This window comes from Dreissena polymorpha, chromosome 2 (genome assembly GCF_020536995.1).
Source record: "Dreissena polymorpha isolate Duluth1 chromosome 2, UMN_Dpol_1.0, whole genome shotgun sequence".
NCBI lineage: Eukaryota > Metazoa > Mollusca > Bivalvia > Myida > Dreissenidae > Dreissena > Dreissena polymorpha.
Window position 1 is genome coordinate 129,584,375 of NC_068356.1, and position 24,022 is coordinate 129,608,396.

Below are 24,022 nucleotides of genomic sequence, written 5' to 3' on the forward strand. Positions count from 1 at the left end.
AAGGAGGCCTTGAACTTTGTGGTTAGGAGAACGGTGTTAAATGCGACATACTGTATCTTCGCTGTGAAGACATGTAGTAAGTTTTATCAACATTAAAGCATAAAAATATGTTGTGACAGTCCAGCAAAGCTGTGTTATTGCCATAGTTTAATTTTGACATAAACCTTCTAGATAGGAAAACAGGATTACACGATCACGCTGTCTCCTCGTGCTGAAAATGTGTGGTAGATTGTATTAGAGTTGCAGGATGAATGACAAAGTTACAGTTTGGGCAAGTTGTATTGTGGCTTGTCTGAACTTTGATCGACCTCTAATTGTGACATTTACCTTTGAGATAGGAAGAGGGAACCTTACGTGCTGTCTCCGACTTGTGAACATTTGTAATTTTAAATTGCATGATAAGTGATGTAGTTGCAGTCTGTACAACCTGTATGATGTCCCAATTGATATTTGACCTCCAAGTATGACCTTCACCCATGAAATACGGAGGCTTGTCTTGAATGCGACATGTTGGTACATTTTTGGCAAGTTATTTGAAAATCAAGTTTGAATGGCGTTAGTCCTGAAAGCCTAAGGCAGGTACTTATGCACATACAGTTGACTATAGTCAAAGCTGTATTGAGCTTATTGCAAGCAGGCTGGGACATATTTGCCTTTAAACGATGAAGTTACAGTCCAGACAAGCAGTTTTATGCCAATATTTGATATTTGACATGTAAGAGCAACCTTAACCATTTGGCTTTGGACAAAGATCCTGCGCGCAACATGTAATTTGTTTTGTCATTATTTTAAACCTAACCTATAAATGATGATTTTCCAGTCACATGATTTTGTACAATCCCATTGATTGTTTCATATTGACCTTTGAGATAGGGAAAGAATTTTTCAACTGGTGATCAGTTATGGAATTTGTCTTATACATTTATAAATTAGGAAGGTACAAGATTGAAAAGCTGGATTATGTCCATATCAATAAATCTCAACGGTTCAATCTATGTTGAGAGCATGGGACAACTTTACTATGGAGTGGCATTTTTACAGCAATAATCACTAACATAAGCAATGGTTGAATGCATTTTTAAATGAAGACGTATGAAATACATTTTTTCCCAATTAAATTTTTACTAGAGAACGTATAGATAAACAAATGGGAAATTTCCATTACCGGTAACCTTCATGTTGATCCTAAGTAATTATTATGTGTCTTTGCATAAGGTTATATAACTTACAAACTAACAAGAGATGTGTTTGTCAGAAACACAATGACCCCAATTGCGCCGCTTTGAAGCCATATAATTGACCTTTGACCTTGAAGGATGACCTTGACCTTTCACCACTCAAAATGTGCAGCTCCATGAGATACACACGCATGCCAAATATCAAGTTGCTATCTTCAATATTGCAAAAGTTATGACCAAGGTTAAAGTTTTGGGACACAAACATACAATGAATGACTGACTGACAGACAGACATGCCAAAAACAAAAAAAACGATCATTCGATCCGGGGGCATAAAAATGTCAGGTTATACCATTTGCTTGCAGTTAAAAGACAACATAAACTTGGGTTAATGCCTATATATGACAACAGACTAATAAACAGGATTTATCAGCTATTTTATTTTTAAAAAGACATCAATTGATACAACTTTTAATTATGGGACAGACCAGCTGGGCATTGTTTCAAGAATGCTTTTGCATCAACAATATTTGATAAGTGTAAATGAAAATATGTTTTAATATGTATTTTTTAACACAGTATAAATATTAAGTACGCACTTTGTTATGAATGTATAATGAAGGAAAAAAATATAAAAAATATTAACAGTTGAATTAACATAACATGAACAAAACAATACAAAAAACTTATAAATAGTTTGGCATAGCCCAATATAAAACGTGCAATATTTGCTCAATCAAAGTGCAACATTGTTTTAATAGTATTATGAACATGTAATTCGATATTGTTTTCTGATTTTATAATTATATTTAGCCTAACAAAACAAGTAGCATGTTTTATTATGTGGCGGTTTAATTGTTTAGCACCGCAACAATTATGTAAACATTCATATATTAAACATGATTTCCATAATTACACTTATGAAAAATTCAAACATAAGTTTAATTCTTTCATTAAGTGTTGTCTCTAGTTTGTCAAAAGTCCAAAAAAAAATACAGAATCAACACTTCAAAAATAAAAAAAGAATATTGAACAACTTCATGCAGTTTGCCCAGTATGATTCAAGAATAACCAGGAACTCACATTTTCTGAAAGAGTTTACAATTTGGTCATGAAAAATGGCCGTTAAAAAAAGTTATTACTTAACAAACATATAGACAGGTATAACAAAGTCAGGAATATAAAGACAGGCATCACCGAGTCATGAACGTAATTAAAAGTATCATAGAGTCAGGAACATACAAACATGTATCACAGATTCAGGAATATATAGGCAGGTATCTCAGAGTCAGGAACATACAGACAGGTATCACAGAGTCAGAAGCATGTAGACATGTATCATAGAGTCTGGAACATACAAACAGGTATCATAGAGTCAGTAACTTACAGACAGGTATCACAGAGTCAGGAATATACAGACAGGTATGATCACAGAGTCAGGAACATATAGACTAGTATCACTAAGTCAGGGACATATAGACTGGTATCACCAAGTAAGAAACATAAAGACTTATATCACTGAGTCACGAACATAATGCATAGTATCATTGAGTAAGGCACATGGTATTCCATCGGTCCTAGTCCCTGCCGACAAGTGCCTGCAGGATCTTCTTGAAGTTGAAGCTGGTGTCCTCCTTGATGTAGCGATACAAAGTCTTGTGGGTCATCTCCAGGAACTCTGCCTTAATCTGCACCATGTCAATCTGCAAGCACACAGAAACACTTGCTAGTTAGAGAACGATGAATACAATAAGGTGACATAAAAAGTAGTCACAATTAATGATCATTATTGCACAAATAATTGTAAATATGAAAGATTTGTTTGCAAAAAACAAGCCCATTTAAATCATTTTTTAAAATAGATTTCAAAATTGATATACAATAGCTCTCAGTATACAAAACATACAAACATTAGCCATTAGTTACATAAAATTGCTTTTCATCAGAAAATCCTTTACAAAAGGTTTCTTATATAACACGACCTGTCTTGGAATTCCTTATCCATAAATCTCTCAAGTTGTTCCTGAGATACTATTACTGAAAAACTGAAACCTGCCTATGTACTCTACGAATATATGTACATATATGCACACAGTAATTATCAAAATTGATATATGGGTTCATTTTAATATTGGGAATATACACTTATAAGTTTTTTATGAAATCCCTCTAGCTGTTCCTGACAAGTCTACTGAAAAAGTCAATCTAACCATATAATATCTGCATATATTCTAACTGTACTCCTGCCACCATTTGGAACATTTGACACACTTGTGATACCAAAATTGGCCTAGGGGTTCCTTTACTATAGGCAACTCATGTTTTCCAATAGAAAAAAATAATTCAAGGCATCCTATGAGAAAGCATCTTACCAAACAACTTAAACCTAGACCAGACACTGATGTAGAGTAGAATAGCCTGCATTTTCGTTTTGAACTCAAAAGCCAGTTGTACCTCTGATCTTGAAGCGATAATTCTGATGAGTGTTTCCTCATCAGTTCCAATCCCTTTCATTGCCTTCATGAGCCTCTCTGCAAAGTACTTGGGTCTGTTCATGACACTCTGTGCAACAGCTTTCAGCCCCTTCCTGTAGCTGCCTGACGTCTCACTGTCCACCGCATGGCGGATATCAGCCTGGGCAATCTGTCAATAATGTACAATGTATATGTGATATCAGCCTGGGAAATGTGTAAAGTATGTACAATGTATATGTGATATCAGCCTGGACAATCTGTCAAGTATGTAAAGTGTATATGTGATATCAGCCTGGACAATCTGTCAAGTATGTATAGTGTATATGTGATATAAGCCTGGACAATCTGTAAAGTATGTACAATGTATATGTGATATCAGCCTGGACAATCTGTCAAGTATGTACAATGTATATGTGATATCAGCCTGGACAATCTGTCAAGTATGTATACTGTATATGTGATATCAGCCTGGGCAATCTGTCAAGTATGTATACTGTGTATGTGATAACAGCCTGGGCAATCTGACAAGTATGTACACTGTATATGTGATATCAGCCTGGACAATCTGTCAAGTATGTATACTGTATATGTGATATCAGCCTGGACAATCTGTCAAGTATGTATACTGTATATGTGATATCAGCCTGGGTAATTTTTCAAGTATGTATACTGTATATGCGATATCAGCCTGGACAATCTGTCAAGTATGTACAATGTATATGTGATATCAGCCTGGGAAATCTGTAAAGTATGTACAATGTATATTAGATATCAGCCTGGGAAATCTGTAAAGTATGTACAATGTATATGTGATATCAGCCTGGACAATCTGTCAAGTATGTATAGTGTATATGTGATATCAGCTTGGACAATCTGTAAAGTATGTATAGTGTATATGTGATATCAGCCTGGACAATCTGTAATGTATGTACAATGTATATGTGATATCAGCCTGGACAATCTGTAAAGTATGTACAATGTATATGTGATATCAGCCTGGACAATCTGTCAAGTATGTACAATGTATATGTGATATCAGCCTGGACAATCTGTCAAGTATGTACAATGTATTTGTGATATCAGCCTGGACAATCTGTCAAGTATGTATAGTGTATATGTGATATCAGCCTGGGCAATCTGTCAAGAATGTATACTGTATATGTGATATCAGCCTGGACAATCTGTAAAGTATGTACAATGTGTACGTGATATCAGCCTGGGCAATCTGTCAAGTATGTATACTGTTTTTGTGATATCAGCCTGGACAATCTGACAAATATGTATAGTGTATATGTGATATCAGCCTGGACAATCTGTCAAGTATGTATACTGTATATGTGATATCAGCCTGAACAATCTGTCAAGTATGTATACTGTATATGTGATATCAGCTTGGGTAATCTGTCAAGTATGTATACTGTATATGCAATATCAGACTGGACAATCTGTCAAGTATGTACAATGTATATGTGGTATCAGCCTGGGAAATCTGTAAAGTATGTACAATGTATATTAGATATCAGCCTGGGAAATCTGTAAAGTATGTACACTGTATATGTGATATCAGCCTGGACAATCTGTCAAGTATGTATAGTGTATATGTGATATCAGCCTGGACAATCTGTAAAGTATGTATAGTGTATATGTGATATCAGCCTGGACAATCTGTCAAGTATGTATACTGTTTATGTGATATCAGCCTGAACAATCTGTCAAGTATGTATACTGTATATGTGATATCAGTCTGGACAATCTGTCAAGTATGTATACTGTATATGTGATATCAGCCTGGACAATCTGTAAAGTATGTTCAATGTATATGTGATATCAGCCTGGACAATCTGTAAAGTATGTACAATGTATATGTGATATCAGCCTGGGAAATCTGTAAAGTATGTACAATGTATTTGTGATATCAGCCTGGACAATCTGTAAAGTATGTACAATGTATATGTGATATCAGCCTGGACAATCTGTAAAGTATGTACAATGTATATGTGATATCAGCCTGGACAATCTGTCAAGTATGTACAATGTAAATGTGATATCAGTCCGGACAATCTGTCAAGTATGTATAGTGTATATGTGATATCAGCCTGGACAATCTGTCAAGTGTGTACACTGTATATGTGATATCAGCCAGGCCAATCTGTAAAGTATGTTCAATGTATATGTGATATCAGCCTGGACAATCTGTAAAGTATGTACAATGTATATGTGATATCAGCCTGGGAAATCTGTAAAGTATGTACAATGTATTTGTGATATCAGCCTGGACAATCTGTAAAGTATGTACAATGTATATGTGATATCAGCCTGGACAATCTGTCAAGTATGTACAATGTATATGTGATATCAGCCTGGACAATCTGTCAAGTATGTACAATGTAAATGTGATATCAGTCCGGACAATCTGTCAAGTATGTATAGTGTATATGTGATATCAGCCTGGACAATCTGTCAAGTGTGTACAATGTATATGTGATATCAGCCTGAACAATCTGTCAAGTATGTATAGTGTATATGTGATATCAGCCTGGACAATCTGTCAAGTGTGTACAATGTATATGTGTTAGCCTGCAACCCGGGTGAGTCGCGGTACTTAAGGAATATTCTTTTGCGTCTAGAAACCATCTTCAAATATCAGATAAATAATTTATAAGACAAAACATATTTGACTTAACTTCATTGGAAAATAGCTTTTTTATGACGAAAATCCTTCAATTTTAACTGCGGTATCAACAAAACAACACCACTGTCCGCCATTGTTGTTTATTTTCCCTCCCGGTTGACTCGCGGTAAATAGGTTAAACGACACTAATATAAAATTTAACATGAATAAACATAAAGATCTGACATACCATTCAAAGTAACAATCAATAACGTATATAACAATTAGAACATATGGAATTTAAGACATCAAATAAAATAAATATCACAGTTATGTTCAAACAGTGTCTAATTTTATTTCTCAATATTCAAATAACTGTTCATGTTCATTCATTCTTATGCTTTAGAGCCTGACCTGTCGAAATAATTTTTAAAAAATCGGTGGTGTGTAACCCCTTCACAAAGAGAATAATATTGGTAGTGTCTGACCTAAGCAACCGCAAGCAGACGAACTTAAAAAGTGAAAAAGTTGAACGGGAAATTTCATTTTAACATGGATTTTTACATAATTTTGGTTTAAACTGATGTTTTGAATCGTTTTTGGGTAGTTACTTACCAAAACTCTATTCATACTGGCAGCAAAAGATGTTTTCTGTCAGATTTCAAAAGTAGGTCACGCAGGTTTGTTTACAAACACAATCCAGAGGGCGCTAATGAAATACCGTGAGTCAAAACGACCCGCGACTCAACCGGGTTTGAGTATATGAACCTGTGCAATCTGTAAAGTATGTACAATGTATATGTGATATCAGCCTGTGCAATATATAAAGTTTGTATACTGTATATGTGATATCAGCCTGGGCAATATATAAAGTATGTATACTGTATATGTGATATCAGCCTGTGCAATATATAAAGTATGTATACTGTATATGTGATATCAGCCTGTGCAATATATAAAGTATGTATACTGTATATGTGATATCAGCCTGTGCAATATATAAAGTATGTATACTGTATATGTGATATCAGCCTGGGCAATCTGTCAAGTATGTACACTGTATATGTGATATCAGCCAGGCCAATCTGTCAAGTATGTATACTGTATATGTGATATCAGCCTGGACAATCAAGTATGTGCAATTCTAGTATACACATTGTATTAAACACATATTCTATAGTTCTCAAGTTAACATTTGTTATATTATGCGACATTTATTAAATCTTCAAAAGATGTATAATTCCGTTAAAAATAAATAAATGCGTGCTTAATGTTGATATTGTAAATGAAGTCATTTATTCAAAGATATTTGCTATGTTCCTCTTGCATAAAAACAAGCAAATTTGTTGAATTTAAATCCCCTTTCCAAATAATTTTTTTTTATGGGTGGGTGCATATCCCTTGATATGCAGTATAATCATTAAAGAATAAATTCTAGCGTAAAAATTGTTTTTATGCATTGCAATGCTCCTTGTTTATATATATATACACCCATGATGTTTAATGTTGAAATCTGGTGGCGTTTATAAGATATAGCCCTTAAAAGTTACATCATACCAAAACAACAAAATGTAATCACTCTTAAAAGGTAAAGGTCTTTTTTATTATAGTGTCACCCCTATTGAAAGGGCCAGCCAATTTGGCTTATGAGACACCTTTGCGTGTATACCATGTACCTCCCAACTCCTATCAATATGCCAGGCGCCAGGCGGATAGAAGTCGGTAACCATTCATGTTTAACGCTCGCGGCTCACGAGCCGGCCATATCGGAACAAGTCCCATGACAAACATCCATCCTTCGACAAACGCTCCCCATGGGGCTCGAACCTTCGACCTCCCGATCCTGAGGCGGACACCTTATCCACTAGGCCATGGCGATCTTATTTAAGAAAGTGTAGGGTTTTGTTTCTTGTGCATAGCACCTCTTCTTATTGATATCTTTACGCCTATGAAGTTTCATGTTGATATCTTATATAGTTTCTGAGATATAGCCCTGCAAAGTTAGTGACAGATGGTTGGGTAAACTGACAGACGGACATCTCCAATTGTAAATCCCTTCCCATTTTGCGGGGGATAAAAAAATTACTCAAAGGCATCTAGAAACAAGGGACAAAATTGTCACAAAACCAGGTTTTCAGTTGAAAAAAAGTCTGATAAAGGGAGACAATTCCAAATGTGTATTGTTAACCCCCTTGTGTCAAATTGACCTTGATTTCAATTAGAAAAAAAAAGTCTGATAAAGAGAGACAACTCAAAATCAAAATGTGCATAGTCACATAGTTGTTTCAAAATCAATCTATTTTTAGTTGTGGCGACCTTGACCTTGGAGATATTGACGTAATTCTTTCGCGCGACACACCGTCCAATAATGGTGAACAAATGTGCCAAATGATTTTAGAATGTCACAATGAATGACATAGTAATGGCCCAGACAAGCTCATTTATGGCCATTTTTGACCTTCAAACTCAAATTGTGACCTTGACCTTGGAGATATCGACATGATTCTATCGCGCAACACACCGTCCAATAATGGTGAACAAATGTGCCAAATGATTTTAAAATCTCACAATGAATCACAAAGTAATGGCCCGGACAAGCTCATTTATGGCCATTTTTGACCTTCAAACTCAAATTGTGACCTTGACCTTGGATATATCGACGTAATTCTTTCGCGCGACACACCGTCTAATGATGGTGAACAAATGTGCCAAATGATTTTAAAATCTGACAATGAACGACAAAGTTATGGCCCAGACAAGCTCATTTATGGTCATTTTTGACCTTCAAACACAAATTGTGACCTTTACCTTGGAGATATCGACGTAATTCTTTCGCGCGACACACCGTCTAATGATGGTGAACAAATGTGCCAAATGATTTTAAAATCTGACAATGAACGACAAAGTTATGGCCCGGACAAGCTTGTTCCGCCCGCCCACCCACCGACATCGCCAATCTAATAACCAGTTTTTTCCTTTGGAAAACCTGGTTAAACAAGATGTCCCCCTATATGACGTTTGACCTTGAAGGATGACCTTGACCTTGACCCTCCACCACTCAAAATGTGCAGCTCCTTGAGATACACACGCATTTCAAATATAAAATTGCTAGCTTCAATATTGCAGAAGTGACATTACATGAGCAATTTTGACCCACATATTTGACCTTGAAGGATGACCTTGACCTTTCACCACTCAAAATGTGCAGCTCCATGAGATACACATGCATGCCAAATATCAAGTTGCTGTCTTCAATATTGTTAAAGTATTCATAAAATAAGCGATTTGGGCCACATATATTTGACCTCTGACCTTGAAGGATGACCTTGACCTTTCACCACTCAAAATGTGCAGCTCCATGATATACACATGCATGCCAAATATCAAGTTGCTATCTTCAATATTGCAAAAGTATTCATAAAATAAGCGATTTGGGCCACATATATTTGACCTCTGACCTTGAAGGATGACCTTGACCTTTCACCACTCAAAATGTGCAGCTCCATGAGATACACATGCATGCCAAATATCAAGTTGCTATCTTCAATATTGCAAAAGTAATCATAAAATGAGCGATTTTGGCCACATATATTTGACCTCTGACCTTGAAGGATGACCTTGACCTTGACCTTTCACCACTTAAAATGTGCAGCTTCATGAGATACACATGCATGCCAAATATGAAGTTGCTATCTTCAATATAGCAAAAGTTATTGCAAAATGTTAAAGTTGGCGCAAACCAACCAACAGACCAACCAACCAACAGACCAACCAACCAACAGACAGGGCAAAAACAATATGTCCCCCACTACTATAGTGGGGGACATAGAAAGCTGAATGACATTCCAATGCTAATGCCCCACCTTGACATACTGCTTGTAGATTTCCCTCAGCTGATAGAAGTCCCGAGTAGCAAAGATAAGGTTAAATGTCTCCTCGTCAGTTCCCCACCTGTCCTCTCCTGCCTCAAACAGGCGCTGAGCATCACGCTTTGCTTTCTTTTCATCAGCCAGCTTTGTGTAGTTCACCTAAACAAGGAATTCCCCATGGGTCATGTATGAGAAAAAGAAGGCTTCGTTTTTGAAAATAATTCTTCATATATGTGAACAAACATGTAGTTAATCAATAAACGTACAGCTTTAAATGTGCAGGCTATTTATGAGCTAAACTGATTATTTTCAACAAAACATAAATTGCTATAACAATATAACAAGAGGCAAATAATATCTTACAAATAAAAAATGTAATTAAATAATGTATCCAAATCCCTTTTAAGTATCTGGACAGTTAATAATTATTTATGTATAAATCTAAAAAAATAATATCATTATCACAAATTAAAAATGAGATGGTAAATGTCCAGTATTGGTCACCGCAATTGAAAGAAGAGTTTCACCCTAAACCAAGGGATCCCTCACCAAATTTGTTTAGAGACACACAAAGATAGAAATATCTATCATGTGTTCTTATACATACTCAAATTCACATTTGAGAAAAATAAACTAAAACAATACAACACTGCATTACCTGGAACATTCCAGTTCCCTCCCCATTGGCATTGACAATCTCTTCAACAGCCTGTTCTAGTTTTGTTTTGTCAAGTTCGTAACGGTTACCCTGGTGGCAGAATAAAGCTACATGTTACAAATAGGCACATCAATGTATGGATTTAATAAACATTTACTCATAATATAGGTTGAAATAGTTTGAGGCACATGTTAGTATTTGTATTTGCTAATTAATTAAACATTATTTATCAAATTTAACAATTTTGTAGACACACATCTATAATTATAAATAGATTTTAGATTAGAATTTAATCCCATTAACACCAAACAAAGATGACATGTTAAAATATACAATATACAATTATTATTTTTTTTATTCTACCGAATACCATGTCAAACAAAGGAGTTAAGAGGCCCATTCTGTGTACAGAAAGTAGTCCATATTATTCAAACAAAAGTTCCAAAATACTTAAAATAAGTTCCGCTCTGGGAAAACAGGACTTAGACTGAATGTTTGTTTAGAAGAGACTTCCTTTGAACGAAAAGTTCCATAAAAGCTGACAGATTTGTCACTGATTAGCCTGTGAAAACTGCACTGGCTATTTTGGGAAGATTCAGCATTCAATACATTTCTAAATGTCCTTGTTTGATTTAAACAGTTTAGTGCAATCAACAGAATTTTGTTATCTTGTTTAAACTTTCCATCAGTGCTTTTAGCAATAAGTTTAAAGATGCTGAAAAAAGGATGTGAAGCTATGCAGCATTGTTTATTGTCACACTGAAGAAATATAACCACATGTGTTTTTTATTTATCCAAGTACTTTGACATTTGATTTTGTTGTTATTTTACAATGTTTCAAATATATGAATGCAGAATTTCTTAACACAAGTATTGATCATTATTGAAATCAGAGTTATAAAAAAATACACAAATATTACACATTAAACTCAAGAATTTGAACTGGTTCTGAATCAGTTTTTACTTTTAGTCAAAGACCGTGTTAGTCAAATAACCTAGAGGTAGTTATTTGAAAACACAACGCATGTACATGTATAAATTAAGTGCCATTTCTCCACTTTGACAATTGACTACATTCCTACATGCGAGGCACCTCTTTGACTATTGACTACAATCCTACATGCGAGGCACCTCTTTGACTATTGATTACAATCCTACATGTGAGGCACCTCTTTGACTATTGACTACAATCCTACATGTGAGGCACCTCTTTGACTATTGACTACAATCCTACATGCGAGGCACCTCTTTGACTATTGACTACAATCCTACATGTGCGGCACCTCTTTGACTATTGACTACAATCCTACATGCGAGGCACCTCTTTGACTATTGACTACAATCCTACATGTGAGGCACCTCTTTGATTATTGACTACAATCCTACATGCGAGGCACCTCTTTGACTATTGACTAAAATCCTACATGTGAGGCACCTGTGATGCTGAGATGAGCAGCTTTTTAAAGTAACCACTGGTGTCGCCTTTTATGTCATCTTCTATCAGAGTGGCCCGTGTTTTTTGGTCTGGACGTGCAACTATTAATCAAACATGAACTATATTATATACTGCAACATAAACAGTCAGGAAAATATTAAATGGTATTTTTTTATTTATTTTGAAAACACTATTTTATAATATCAAATGTAATCATTTGTTTTTATTGTTGTTGTTGATTTTTTTCCTTTCTAATATAGATAGCATTTTAATGTAATTTGTTTAAATTTATTTTGATGAAACTAATATAAGATTTATTTCTGACCCTTTACAATTTTTGGTGTGCATTTATTAAGTAATACAATTTTTATTTCAACATGTAATTTTGGACAACCAATATTGTCAACAAATGTTGTTCACTAAATTATCTTATTCCCTACACACCCACATATAGCATCAGTTTTATGCTTTTAACATACATCAAGTCATGTTAGCACACAAAATACAAGTTCAGCCTAGTCAATTAATAGCCTAGTCTAGTGCAAACCCAAAAATAAGACAATTTAAAATAAACTCATAAATTACAAGGTATACCTTAAACATAAAAATAATAATGTATAAGATAGATAATCAACATCTGGATTTAACATGACATAAATTATAGCATCAATATTTTTTTGAAACAGTTACTGGTGAAAGACAAGAAAACGTTGGAGACGGGTGATGCTCCCCAAAGTTTTTTTTGTCACAATATTGCACTATATATTCAGATAAAAGGAAACGTCTTGAGGGGGATAACTTTGGACAAAATAATACGATGGATGGTTTAGCAACTTAAAAATTTCAACCGGCCATAACTCTCTAAATAAATCATCTAACCCAAACCCACAAATAACATGCGCATCTCCTCAAGGTAGTTAAGCTTCCCATAAAGCTTCATTGAATTCCAGTCAGTAGTTGGGGAGAAATAGCCCGGACAAGAATTGAACTATATGTACAGTTTATAGAAAATTTCAAAGGGCCATAACTCTGTGAAAATCATCCGACCATAACCGGCTGATAATATGCACATCTCCTGTTGGTAGTGAAGCTTCCCATAAAGTTTCATTGAATTCCCGTAATAAGTTGCTGAGAAATAACTCTGACAAGAATTGCACTATATGTACAATGGAAAATTTCAAAGGGCCATAACTCTGTGAAAAATCATCCGACGAGAACCGGCTGATAATATGCACATCTCCTCTTGGTAGTGAAGCTTCCCATAAATTTTCATTGAATTCGGGTCATTAGTTGCTGAGAAATAGCCCGGACAAAAATTGTGCATGGACGGATGGACACACAGACAGACGAAGCGGCGACTATATGCTCCCCCCAAATTTTTTTTGGGGGGAGCATAAAAATATAATCATCAGACAGTCTTCCTTCTAAAAACATATTACATCAATATTTGGTGTTTCTCTCCATTTTTTATTTTGAACGTAAGTTTAGTATAAAATTCTCACAACTGTAGTCATGGCGACCATAATAACCGAGGAAAAGACTCACCATCACCATATACAGCCCTCATTTCTTTTATTTGCTCGTTAGTTCTTGTCATCAAGATTTCAATCAGTGCAAGTTCGTCGGTACCAAGGCCCTGGGAAACATAAGTTGGTAGAGACAGATATAATTATTTATGTCCAAAAAAACATTTTTAATGTGATCATATGATTTGTGTATTTAAATTATCTATGTTTATTGTTTTAGCAATAAAGAATGCAAAATCATTGTTCAACTACTTGATAATTAGTGTGAAATATCTCCGGATTCTAAGCTGAGCACAGTAAAATGGAGTTGTCATTACATTTGTCATATACCTGTTAGATGATGCTTGTATCAATTATCAATTATTCATATAATTGTCTACTTGCCAATAAACAACTGTATGTACTTGTGATGGGGGGTGGGGGGGGGGGCTAATATGTTACTTTAGTTAATGCCCTTGTGGTTTAATTACTAAAGAACTTTAAATGTGTGTTTGTTGGCCAATGCACAACAATTGATCAACATTATTTATTTAAAAGACCCTTTAAAGATACCATTATAAGATAAAAAAAAAGAAATTAAACTGAGTAGAACGAGTACCAGTACTGGGTTTCATTGGTGGAGGGAATTACCCTTTTAATGCTCCAAGAGTGGGTATGGAAACCTGAACCTCCTGATTATTGGAGGGAAACCACGTCCACGACACGAACATGACTGCACAAGGTAAAATTTAAAGTGAAAAATAAATGCACACAAAAAAACAGCTTTTAGAAGTAACTATTAGATAGGAACTAAGAAGTATACACTCACGTAAATGGCCTTCTTGACACACTTGGCATCAAAGTGTGCTGGGGAAACAAAGCAGGCCAAGATAGCGTCCTTGTAGTCTCCACTCAATTCACTCTTGATGTCTTCAACTAGATCCTGAAACACATGGGTAGTGAAGGGCCTGAAGGCCAGAGGTCTATAGAAACACATGGCTAAATTAAAGCTTTGTTTAATAGTTTCTTCTTTTACACCCCTGTAGCCTAGACTTACAACAGGCAGTTCCGAATGCTTTGCTAAAACTTCGGCTACAGTTTCTAAAATTTGGCTACAAAAAATTCCATTTGGCTAAAATGCTGGCTACACAAATTTTTGGGCCAGGGGGAGCCCTGTAAAGGCCAGAGGTGTGTAGAAACACATGGGTAGTAAAGGCCAGAGGTGTGTAGACACCCCTGTAGCCTAGACTTACAACAGGCGGTTCCGAATGCTTTGCTAAAACTTTGGCTACAGTTTCTAAAATTTGGCTACAAAAAATTCCATTTGGCTAAAATGTTGGCTACAAAAATTTTTGGGCCAGGGGGAGCCCTGTAAAGGCCAGAGGTGTGTAGAAACACATGGGTAGTAAAGGCCAGAGGTGTGTAGAAACACATGGGTATTGAAAGCCATAGGTGTGTAGAAACACATAATCACCTAAGACTAAAGATTTCAATATAGTCTAAATCCAGTGTTTAATATATTTTAGGCAATTGAAAACTAACTGAATAATTTGAAAACCTTTTCCAAAATGTATAAATTACAGCTTAACAACCCTGTGAAATGATGATTAAAATATTTATATAAATTCGCTGAAGATAACTTTCTGTTAAAAATCTATGTATATTTTAAAAAGTTTGAATTTAAGATTATCACCTAAGCTTAATTTATTTTTAAGTAATTCTGGAGGGATGGGGGTGGGGAACAAAATCTCAAATAAAATCTTACTGTTCCAGTTTTCAAATGCTATATGTTAGATGTCCCTGAAGACACTAAAAAGTAAATTATGTCAAACTCAAGCTCGTTCCTTCATACGCTTAATAGCCACCTGACAAATATGGGAAATAAATTACCCATCAAATGTGCTGTACTCTCATAATGGTGTTTGATATCATGGATGGTGTTAGTATGCCCAATAGTTCAAGCTTATCAGTGACATTGCTTACCCTTCCATACATGGTTTTGAACATGGTCTTGAGCCTCTGACGCTGCATGTTGCATCGAGTAGCCACAATGTGGGTGATGATGCTCTCTGTAGTGCCTACATGTAGTAGGTATAACCATGCATCAACGGCTTGAAATAAGCCTATATAATGCAGCTTATTACGATGCATATGGGTCTATCTATTAAGGTTTGCTTTTTTATTACAATAATTGATTTTATCTATATAAAATAAGCACATATGCTGATCAAACCACGGGAAATCAATGAAACAAATCATATAAGTTAACAAAAAGACATCTTATTGATAAATCACAAAGACAAAAAATCTTCATGTTGAATAATAGAATATATGCGTAACTTCAAGGACTCATTTCAAAACTTGCTTATGCTCAAGGGCAAATAACTCTGCAATGAATATTGTGACATTCAAGAAAATAACGTGTTGTAATTTTGGATAGTATAAAACCATATAAATACAGGTATGTACTTATGACAAAAACTGGCAGCTGACAATTGCATTAATTTAATAACTCGGAATAAGAGGAAGCGGAGTGGCAGAAGAGATAATTGTATTACCAACATCAAACAAGTTGTATGGCTGGATTAGGAAAGACAGCAGTGATCCTTAGATTTGTACTCCAGTGCACCACCAAATGAGCAACAGGCCAAGTTGTTCTACAAAACTGAATTTTTGGTCAAAAACTGAATTCCTAATCTGCTTACCAGCACCCTTCATGGCCACCCGCAGATACTCGCAGTCTGCCTCTGGGTCCCAGTCTTGCCCTGCCAGTTCGGTGTCACGCTCTTTCTTGTAGAAGGCAACCTGTATTTGACAAATATATGTGTTGGGAGCATTATTGCTACATTTTTAAGCGTATTCTTAAAGCTTGACAAACAAAACATGTCGAAACTATGTATAATGTTATGATTGAATAAGACATCAAAATTAGAATGGACATCATTTTGGTGATTTTCTCAAACAAATCTGTGATTTTTTTAAACATGAAAGTTTATTTAATATTCTTTCTATGATTTTAGTATAATAAGCACATTGCATAACTTCTTCATTTGAGATGATTGCAATTTAATCATTTTCAAAGAAATTTAAAACTGTGTTCAAGCACATTTTTTTTATAGAGAATTTCACTTAAATCCATGGAAGCATACAGTTTTGCAGTACAATTAATTTTGATGATGAAATTATTTAATTTTCAGGTGTCTATTTTGTTTGTTAGTCATAAATATTACTAACTACAACAGATGAAAGTATGTGTATAGGAATGCTTATATGACAGAGTTTACTTTAAAATTGAAGTCTTACTCCAAGAATGATTCAATATGAAAATGCTTCTGACATTTTTTCACTTAAATAATGGGTAATGTGAAAATCATATATGTCCACTTTCTGTGTTTAGTTTTAGATAACAGGGGACAATAACACCAATCAAGACCAGTTTTAGACTGTTTTTAAATCATATACCCATCTAAATGCAGCGAATAAATGGCAACCATTGGATGAAAATCAAGCTTGTATGTTGCACATTTGACATTCCCTCTCAAAAAAAGAAAAAAAGCTTTGGTAGTCATTTTCTTATTACGTACATAATCAAAAGGTTCCAAATGTACAGGTCATACACAAATTGTGCGAATTTATTAAAAATGAACTCTTTTGTGTCTGATGCTGCTAAAAATGACTTTTTCTCTCAATTAAAGGGAAGTAACTCTAGAATAAAATCTGGACCATTTTTAGAAAGTTTAACTATTGAATGCACCTCAACAAATTTAAAGTAACTTAATTTTCACTAGCATAAATAACATTTCATTGCCCCAGGCTGTCTACATGTTTGTATGCATGAAGATTGAACAGGTTCAAATTAAGGTGGTATAGAAATGAGGCTGTTGGGAATTTGTACATGTTACGACGCTTTCGCGCCATTGCGCGGAACATCACGTGACCTTAACGTCATATCTGTGAGTTCGTTGTTTATATACATTGAGATTTTAAATAGATATAGAACTAGACACAACGCTTTCTTCCTTGTATACGATCACAAGACATTTTGGTGCCGTGACAAACTAGTCAAGAGTCGAAATATGCAGCTGAACAAGCTCATTGCGATGCACGACGGTCATCGTCGCCTTATATCCAGAGAATTAGAGAGATTTGACTCAACCGAGTTAACGAGATCCAAGTACGAGAGATTACTTAACTTGATTATGGAAGAAGCAGAAGAAGTGAGAACGCTGAACGATAAGATCGTCAACCATAACGATATTGAAGATTTATCGTCGGAACTTGTCGAGGGAAAATCATTTTCATTCGACCTAGAGTTAAAGATACAAAGACTTAGAGATAATCTGAATAAACGTATCGGAAACAAAGAAGAAATTACATCAAATGTTTCACAAGACATTTATCAAAACAGGAAGCAGCCCGACTACACCGTGCACAGCATTCCGGTCGTGAACAACGCCCCCTACCTTGCACAACAACTGCTGACTCAGGAGAGACCGGCCGCTCCCTTAACATACAAGCTACCGCGCTACAAATACCACGCCATGGAGGAGCATGTGATGGGTAATTCAGCTATAATCCTGCCCAGACCGGATGTGCTTCTGGGAGTGGATAACGCTACGATCGAGACGTGCACAAATAGCAGAACCCGAAACACACACTCAGGAAAGAAGACACAAACGGATGCAGTTAATCGTTCAAATTACAAAAAGGATACATTGACTCCCCGGCGTGTATTTCTAGTACAAAAGGGATCTCACTCCGGAAACCAAGAAGACAATCTGATGGAAGCGGTACAAGAGAGTGGTTCAGACGACTCGGGTAGAAAAGATGTTTCGTTCACTTTAGGTGGTAACAGTCAGGAAGATAGCACAATGATCTCCACGTTGATTATACCGGACCGCACAATTCCCTGCAGCCAGAGGATGCCATTCAAAAGCGACAACAAGCCGGTTTTCAACAGTGCGCCGGAAGTGGATGAGAGCGGCGATACATTCCTCAAGCCCCTGCAGCGCTCCAAACTCCAGAGTCCAAATGATTCGTGTATGCCGTCGGGTCATGAGTTTTGCTTCAAGGAAGTAGTGAATTAACGTTACAACCGCTGGAAAAGACGCAGACGAAAAAAGAACTCTGAGCACCAACAGCCGGTCGTCATGCCTGGCAGCGGCAGCTCTGACGAAAATGACGAAAGAAACTCTGTTATAGAACGAATCATTGACACTATGTATGAACAAATCCACGGGCCCGTTCCGCATACCCCAAACGGATCCAGTGACACGCCGCACAAGCGCAATCGCCGTTGCCGGGAAAGGAAACGTCCACTAATATGGTTTCCGGCGACGATGGTGACGTGGACCCATCGAGTAGCAATTACGACGCTAGTTCGTCTTCTTTATCGACAGACGCTCTACGTGTCACATAAGATAACATTCGGCATATATCAGAAAGCTCTGTGTACACTATTGATACTAAAGTGTATTCCCCACAGGGCTACCCCGTTCGACCGGAAGCGAGCGACAGTGGCGCCACCTCGGAAGATATGTGCGCCTGGTCGCACATTGAACAATACAAACAAGAGATACTGATGCGCCTTAAATACACCCCCGAGGAGGTGGTCAAGGGAAACGATGGACTGGTGCAATCAACAAAAATTCTTGTTGGAAATAAATTGACATACAGACAAATTACGAAACTATATTCCCTGTAAGTGAAGTGAAAATAATGAAACATTTATAAAACTTGTGATTGATTTCATATACTGAACGTTTTCATTGTGTTAAGTATGTTGCAAATTAAGTTGTGTTTATATTTTGTTTAAAATGTATTTTTGTCCCAGATATAACATTAATGTTGAATTTATAAAATTATTTGTTTAATGCTTCGATATTTTAAGTGCATATTCATGTATTTCTATGTGTTTATTCACATTTTGCGGCCCCGAGTATTTAGGGAATTTGTACATGTAATGAAGCTTTCGCGCCATTGCGCAGAACGTCACGTGACGTTAACGTCATATCTGTGAGTTTGTTGTTTATATACATTGAGATTTTAAATAGATTCAGAACTAGACACAACGCTTTCTCCCTTGTATACGATCACAAGACAGAGGCAAAACTAGTACAAAACAGTTTTATTTAAATCTTTACATATAGCTCACCACCATGTCATCTGCAGGATATTTCACTAGTGGCCCAACGGTTCCCTGTGCCATCTCGAGGGTGGCAGTGATCACATAGCGCCTCATGAGCTCATTTACAAACATACTCTTCATCTTCTTCTTCACCTCCTCATCCAGTTGCTTCTTGTTCTGTGAAACAATGTCATAAGCAAAGAAATCAGGCCCCATGTTTGCAAGGCATTCTTACATCGATTTAAATCATTTTGATAACATTTAACATAGATTTTTAGTTTGTTTACTCAATTTGGTGTTCACAAACAAAATTGATGTTAAAAATGAGAATCAATGTTAGCAAACATTGATTTCATGACAAATTCAGAACAAGGGCTGTTTGTAAAACATGCCTGTCCCCCATATGGGCTGTCAGTTGTAGTGGCAGCCATTGTGTGAATACGTTTTTTGTCACTGTGACCTTGACCTTTGACCTAGTGACCTGAAAATCAATAGGGGTCATCTGCAAGTCATGATCAATGTACCTATGAAGTTTCATGATCCTAGGCCTTAGCATTCTTGAGTTATCATCCGGAAACCATTTTACTATTTCGAGTCACTGTGACCTTGACCTTTGACCTAGTGACCTGAAAATCAATAGGGGTCATCTGCGAGTCATGATCAATATACCTATGAAGTTTCATAATCCTAGGCGTAAGCGTTCTTGAGTTATCATCCTGAAACCATTTTACTACTTCTAGTCACTGTGACCTTGACCTTTGACCTAGTGACCTCAAAATCAATAGGGGTCATCTGCGAGTCATGATTAATGTACCTATGAAGTTTCATGATCCTAGGCCTAAGGTTCTTGAGTTATCATCCGGAAACCATCTGGTGGACGGACGGACATATGGACATACGGACGGACCGACATGTGCAAAACAATATACCCCCTCTTCTTCGAAGGGGGGCATAAAAAGACATTAAATAAATGTTATTAAATTATTTTTCAGTGACACCTAAGTAAACATTATTGTCATTTAAAATTCATTTTCAATGTCAATACAAAGTTTTGTGAACATGGGTCCTGTTGAATTTTGTCACAGATACATTATTCAGCAAAAAGGCATAATAAAACTAATTCATTAAGTAATATTTAGTATTAATTTACAATTTATTGAAACAGTTTAACATTTCAATTTGATAAAAAATTACGTTTTAAAAGTTAAACATAAGAAGGGGTCCTGACCCACAAATTTGGGGTATACGAAGCAGAAAATGGAGTTCTGTAAATTCCATCCATTCTGCTACATTGTATGTTAGCCATGTAAAAACTAAAACAAATGCCAAAATTTGCAGTCCAAATATTCTCATATAGGTTATCAGGTTATTGAAAACATTAACAGAAGGAGAATGATAATTATTGAAGACATTCATATTTAGCATGATGTGATGATGCACAAAGTTAACATAAATCTGAGAATACTTAATTAACAGGTTAACTTGCGTTGATGTAATGGGCAACCATTTGGATTTCAACAAAAAATGGGTATTGAAAGTATAAAATGGTTTACTTAGGTATTGCATGTGTAATGGACTCTTTCATACATCTTAACAAGAAAAGGTTAACTAACAGGCTTGTTCTCTGAATACAGCTATGACAATACCTTTACCATGTTCTGAAAATAAACTGCAATACTGATTTCCAATATGTTGAACCCCATAATAAAATGCAATACTGATTTTCAATATGTTGAACCCCATTATAAACTGCAATACTGATTTCCAATATGTTGAACCCCATAATAAACTGCAATACTGATTTCCAACATGTTGAACCCCAAAATAAACTGCAATACTGATTTCCAATATGTTGAACCCCATAATAAACTGCAATATTGATTTCCAATATGTTGAACCCCATAATAAACTGCAATACTGATTTCCAATATGTTGAACCCCATAATAAACTGCAATACTGATTTCCAATATGTTGAACCCCATAATAAACTGCAATACTGATTTCCAATATGTTGAACCCCATAATTAACTGCAATATTGATTTCCAATATGTTGAACCCCAAAATAAACTGCAATACTGATTTCCAATATGTTGAACCCTATAATAAACTGCAATATTGATTTCCAATATGTTTACCCCATACTGACCTCAGCAGGTTCCTCCTTTTCTTTAGCTTGTTTAGCATCTGACGCTGGTACAGGGATCTAAAACAGATATGTAGTAAGCATATCTTTTGAAAATAAAATTAACTTCTTTATATCGTTTTTCGTTGTACTAATTATAAAACAAAATACAAAATGTATTTCCCTCTTCAATTTTCGTTTCAATCTTCATATAACGAAAATCAATGAATAAAACTTGGTCCCGTTTACCGTTCTTGGTTTGATATTACGGTTTACAAAAAACGAAAAACGAGTGACGCTGTTCAAAGATCTATAAATAAACATTTTATTTATAGATCTTTACTCTGTGCTGCTGTCTTGGGGAGGTAACTCAATTGTGGCTTTTGCGCGTACTTTTTTCCCTTACATAAGAATAAGTCACTTATTTCGATCAGCATGGCTTCTTACGTGCATTTTTGGGTGAGGAAAAGACACGCCGTAAGGGAAGAAGACGTGGATATTTTCCGTTGTTTTTCCAAATAATGTATTTTTCCAAATTGAAATGATCATAATCTGACATCTAAATGCTTCCCAACGTACCGGTATTTCATGTCGATCAAACCAAATTGATAGGGCTATAATTAGCCTCTTATGACACTTCTTGTTTTTGCCCCTATACTATGCAAATTCAGTACTAATTTTACAAAACAAACTCGTTTTAGTCCGATAATCAGGGGGAGGTCCTTACATTTTAAGAGCTTTAATATCCCTGCCCCTTAGTCCCGTATTCGAATTAGTATTAACCCTTAGACCCGAATGATGTTTTAAGAAGCACAATAATCGGCGGCAGCTGCTAAAATGTCCCCTATGTTTTAATTTTAACATCACCGTACATAATAGAATGTTAAAGCCATACTAGTACTGCCAATATTGAAAGAAAGAACAGGACAAAAGGAGAATATAAAAAAAATTGTTTGAATCTTATGAAATGGTGAAGTGCAAGGTGTCTAATATATAATTTCCAATTCGTTCCAGAAAGAACAAATACATGTTACATTTCAGAACTGATCGTTGATATGTCTCGTGATTTTAGCTCTGAAAGAGTTATAACCAAACACCTTATATGAATCCGTTTTGCGCTTGAAATAATTTTATATAATATTACTAATAATATTGATAAATGTGCCTATTTATATATGTATAACTAATTAAACAACATATTTAATGTTCGAAAAAGAGCGCTCAAGATTGAGATAATGATAACATAATATTTACCTTCCAATGATATTATAACGCCGTTAAAAAAAATTGACTTTTAACGTTACGTTTCATAATGAAGGCGAATAGCCTGCGTCATGCCTATAGAAACTTCTTGCACAGGTTGAAACGTTCCGTTTTAGACCCTGGTTGTCTCCTAAAATGAAACTTGAATACCATTATAGAAAAGCTTGTATATCTGTAACTATACGTGTATGATTTGCTGAGTCAAGGATATATACGAGTCTCAGAGCTTATTTTATTGATAAGTTCTTCAAGGTGGTGGTGGTCGTGAGCAGGGAAGATGAATGCGCCTTCAGGCTTGCGTGAGCTGTTAAAGTACATGCAATAGTCGGAAAATGTATTATTTTATTCCATTTATAATGTACATCCAGTTCATTTAAACATTCATTCGAAAAGTGGAAAAAACGTACCAAAAAAACGTTAGGAATTCATAAAATTCATTATTTGTAACAATGTCATAGTTGTAACTTATATGGTATTTTAAATAATGGATTTTAATTAGCGTTGATTTTTCTATTATTATAATGTAATTGTTTGGTTAAGAGTTTCAAATATTTGTATAATAGTTATAAGCAAATTTTATTTATCCTATAAAGGAAGCACCACAGATAATCATTCTGAAACACCTTAAAAAGAACACAGTTCGTGAACCCATTGCTTAAGGCATTAAAACCTATGCTCTAAACTTTATAACACTATTTAGTGTGAAATTCAGGACCAGTGTCGCACCCTATATTTGCCTTCTTGTTGCAAATCACTGGATGGATGCAAGACATGCGTG

At 35.5% G+C, this 24,022-nt stretch overlaps 1 protein-coding gene and 1 long non-coding RNA gene across 3 annotated transcripts in view; both read right to left on the reverse strand.

The window, feature by feature from the left end:
- Positions 1-1,598: 1,598 nt before the first annotated feature.
- The window catches only part of LOC127868975 (annexin A4-like), a 28,945-nt gene continuing 6,521 nt past the window's right edge, over positions 1,599-24,022 (reverse strand). For both annotated transcript variants that reach the window (XM_052411198.1, XM_052411199.1), the window contains exons 7-17: positions 22,006-22,062; positions 19,885-20,034; positions 16,436-16,535; positions 15,714-15,808; positions 14,560-14,673; positions 13,771-13,861; positions 12,226-12,326; positions 10,791-10,880; positions 10,127-10,291; positions 3,633-3,821; positions 1,599-2,881 (exon numbers count right to left, since the gene is read on the reverse strand). In XM_052411198.1, the coding sequence (XP_052267158.1) occupies positions 2,756-2,881; positions 3,633-3,821; positions 10,127-10,291; positions 10,791-10,880; positions 12,226-12,326; positions 13,771-13,861; positions 14,560-14,673; positions 15,714-15,808; positions 16,436-16,535; positions 19,885-20,034; positions 22,006-22,062 (1,278 nt within the window). In that variant the 3' untranslated portion in view covers positions 1,599-2,755. The remainder of the gene's footprint in view (positions 2,882-3,632; positions 3,822-10,126; positions 10,292-10,790; positions 10,881-12,225; positions 12,327-13,770; positions 13,862-14,559; positions 14,674-15,713; positions 15,809-16,435; positions 16,536-19,884; positions 20,035-22,005; positions 22,063-24,022) is intronic.
- On the reverse strand, positions 11,744-12,211 carry LOC127868984 (uncharacterized). Its single transcript, XR_008044353.1, has 3 exons — positions 12,074-12,211; positions 11,998-12,035; positions 11,744-11,921 (listed from the first exon to the last, which is right to left on the reverse strand). It is a non-coding gene; the product is annotated as an uncharacterized LOC127868984 (long non-coding RNA).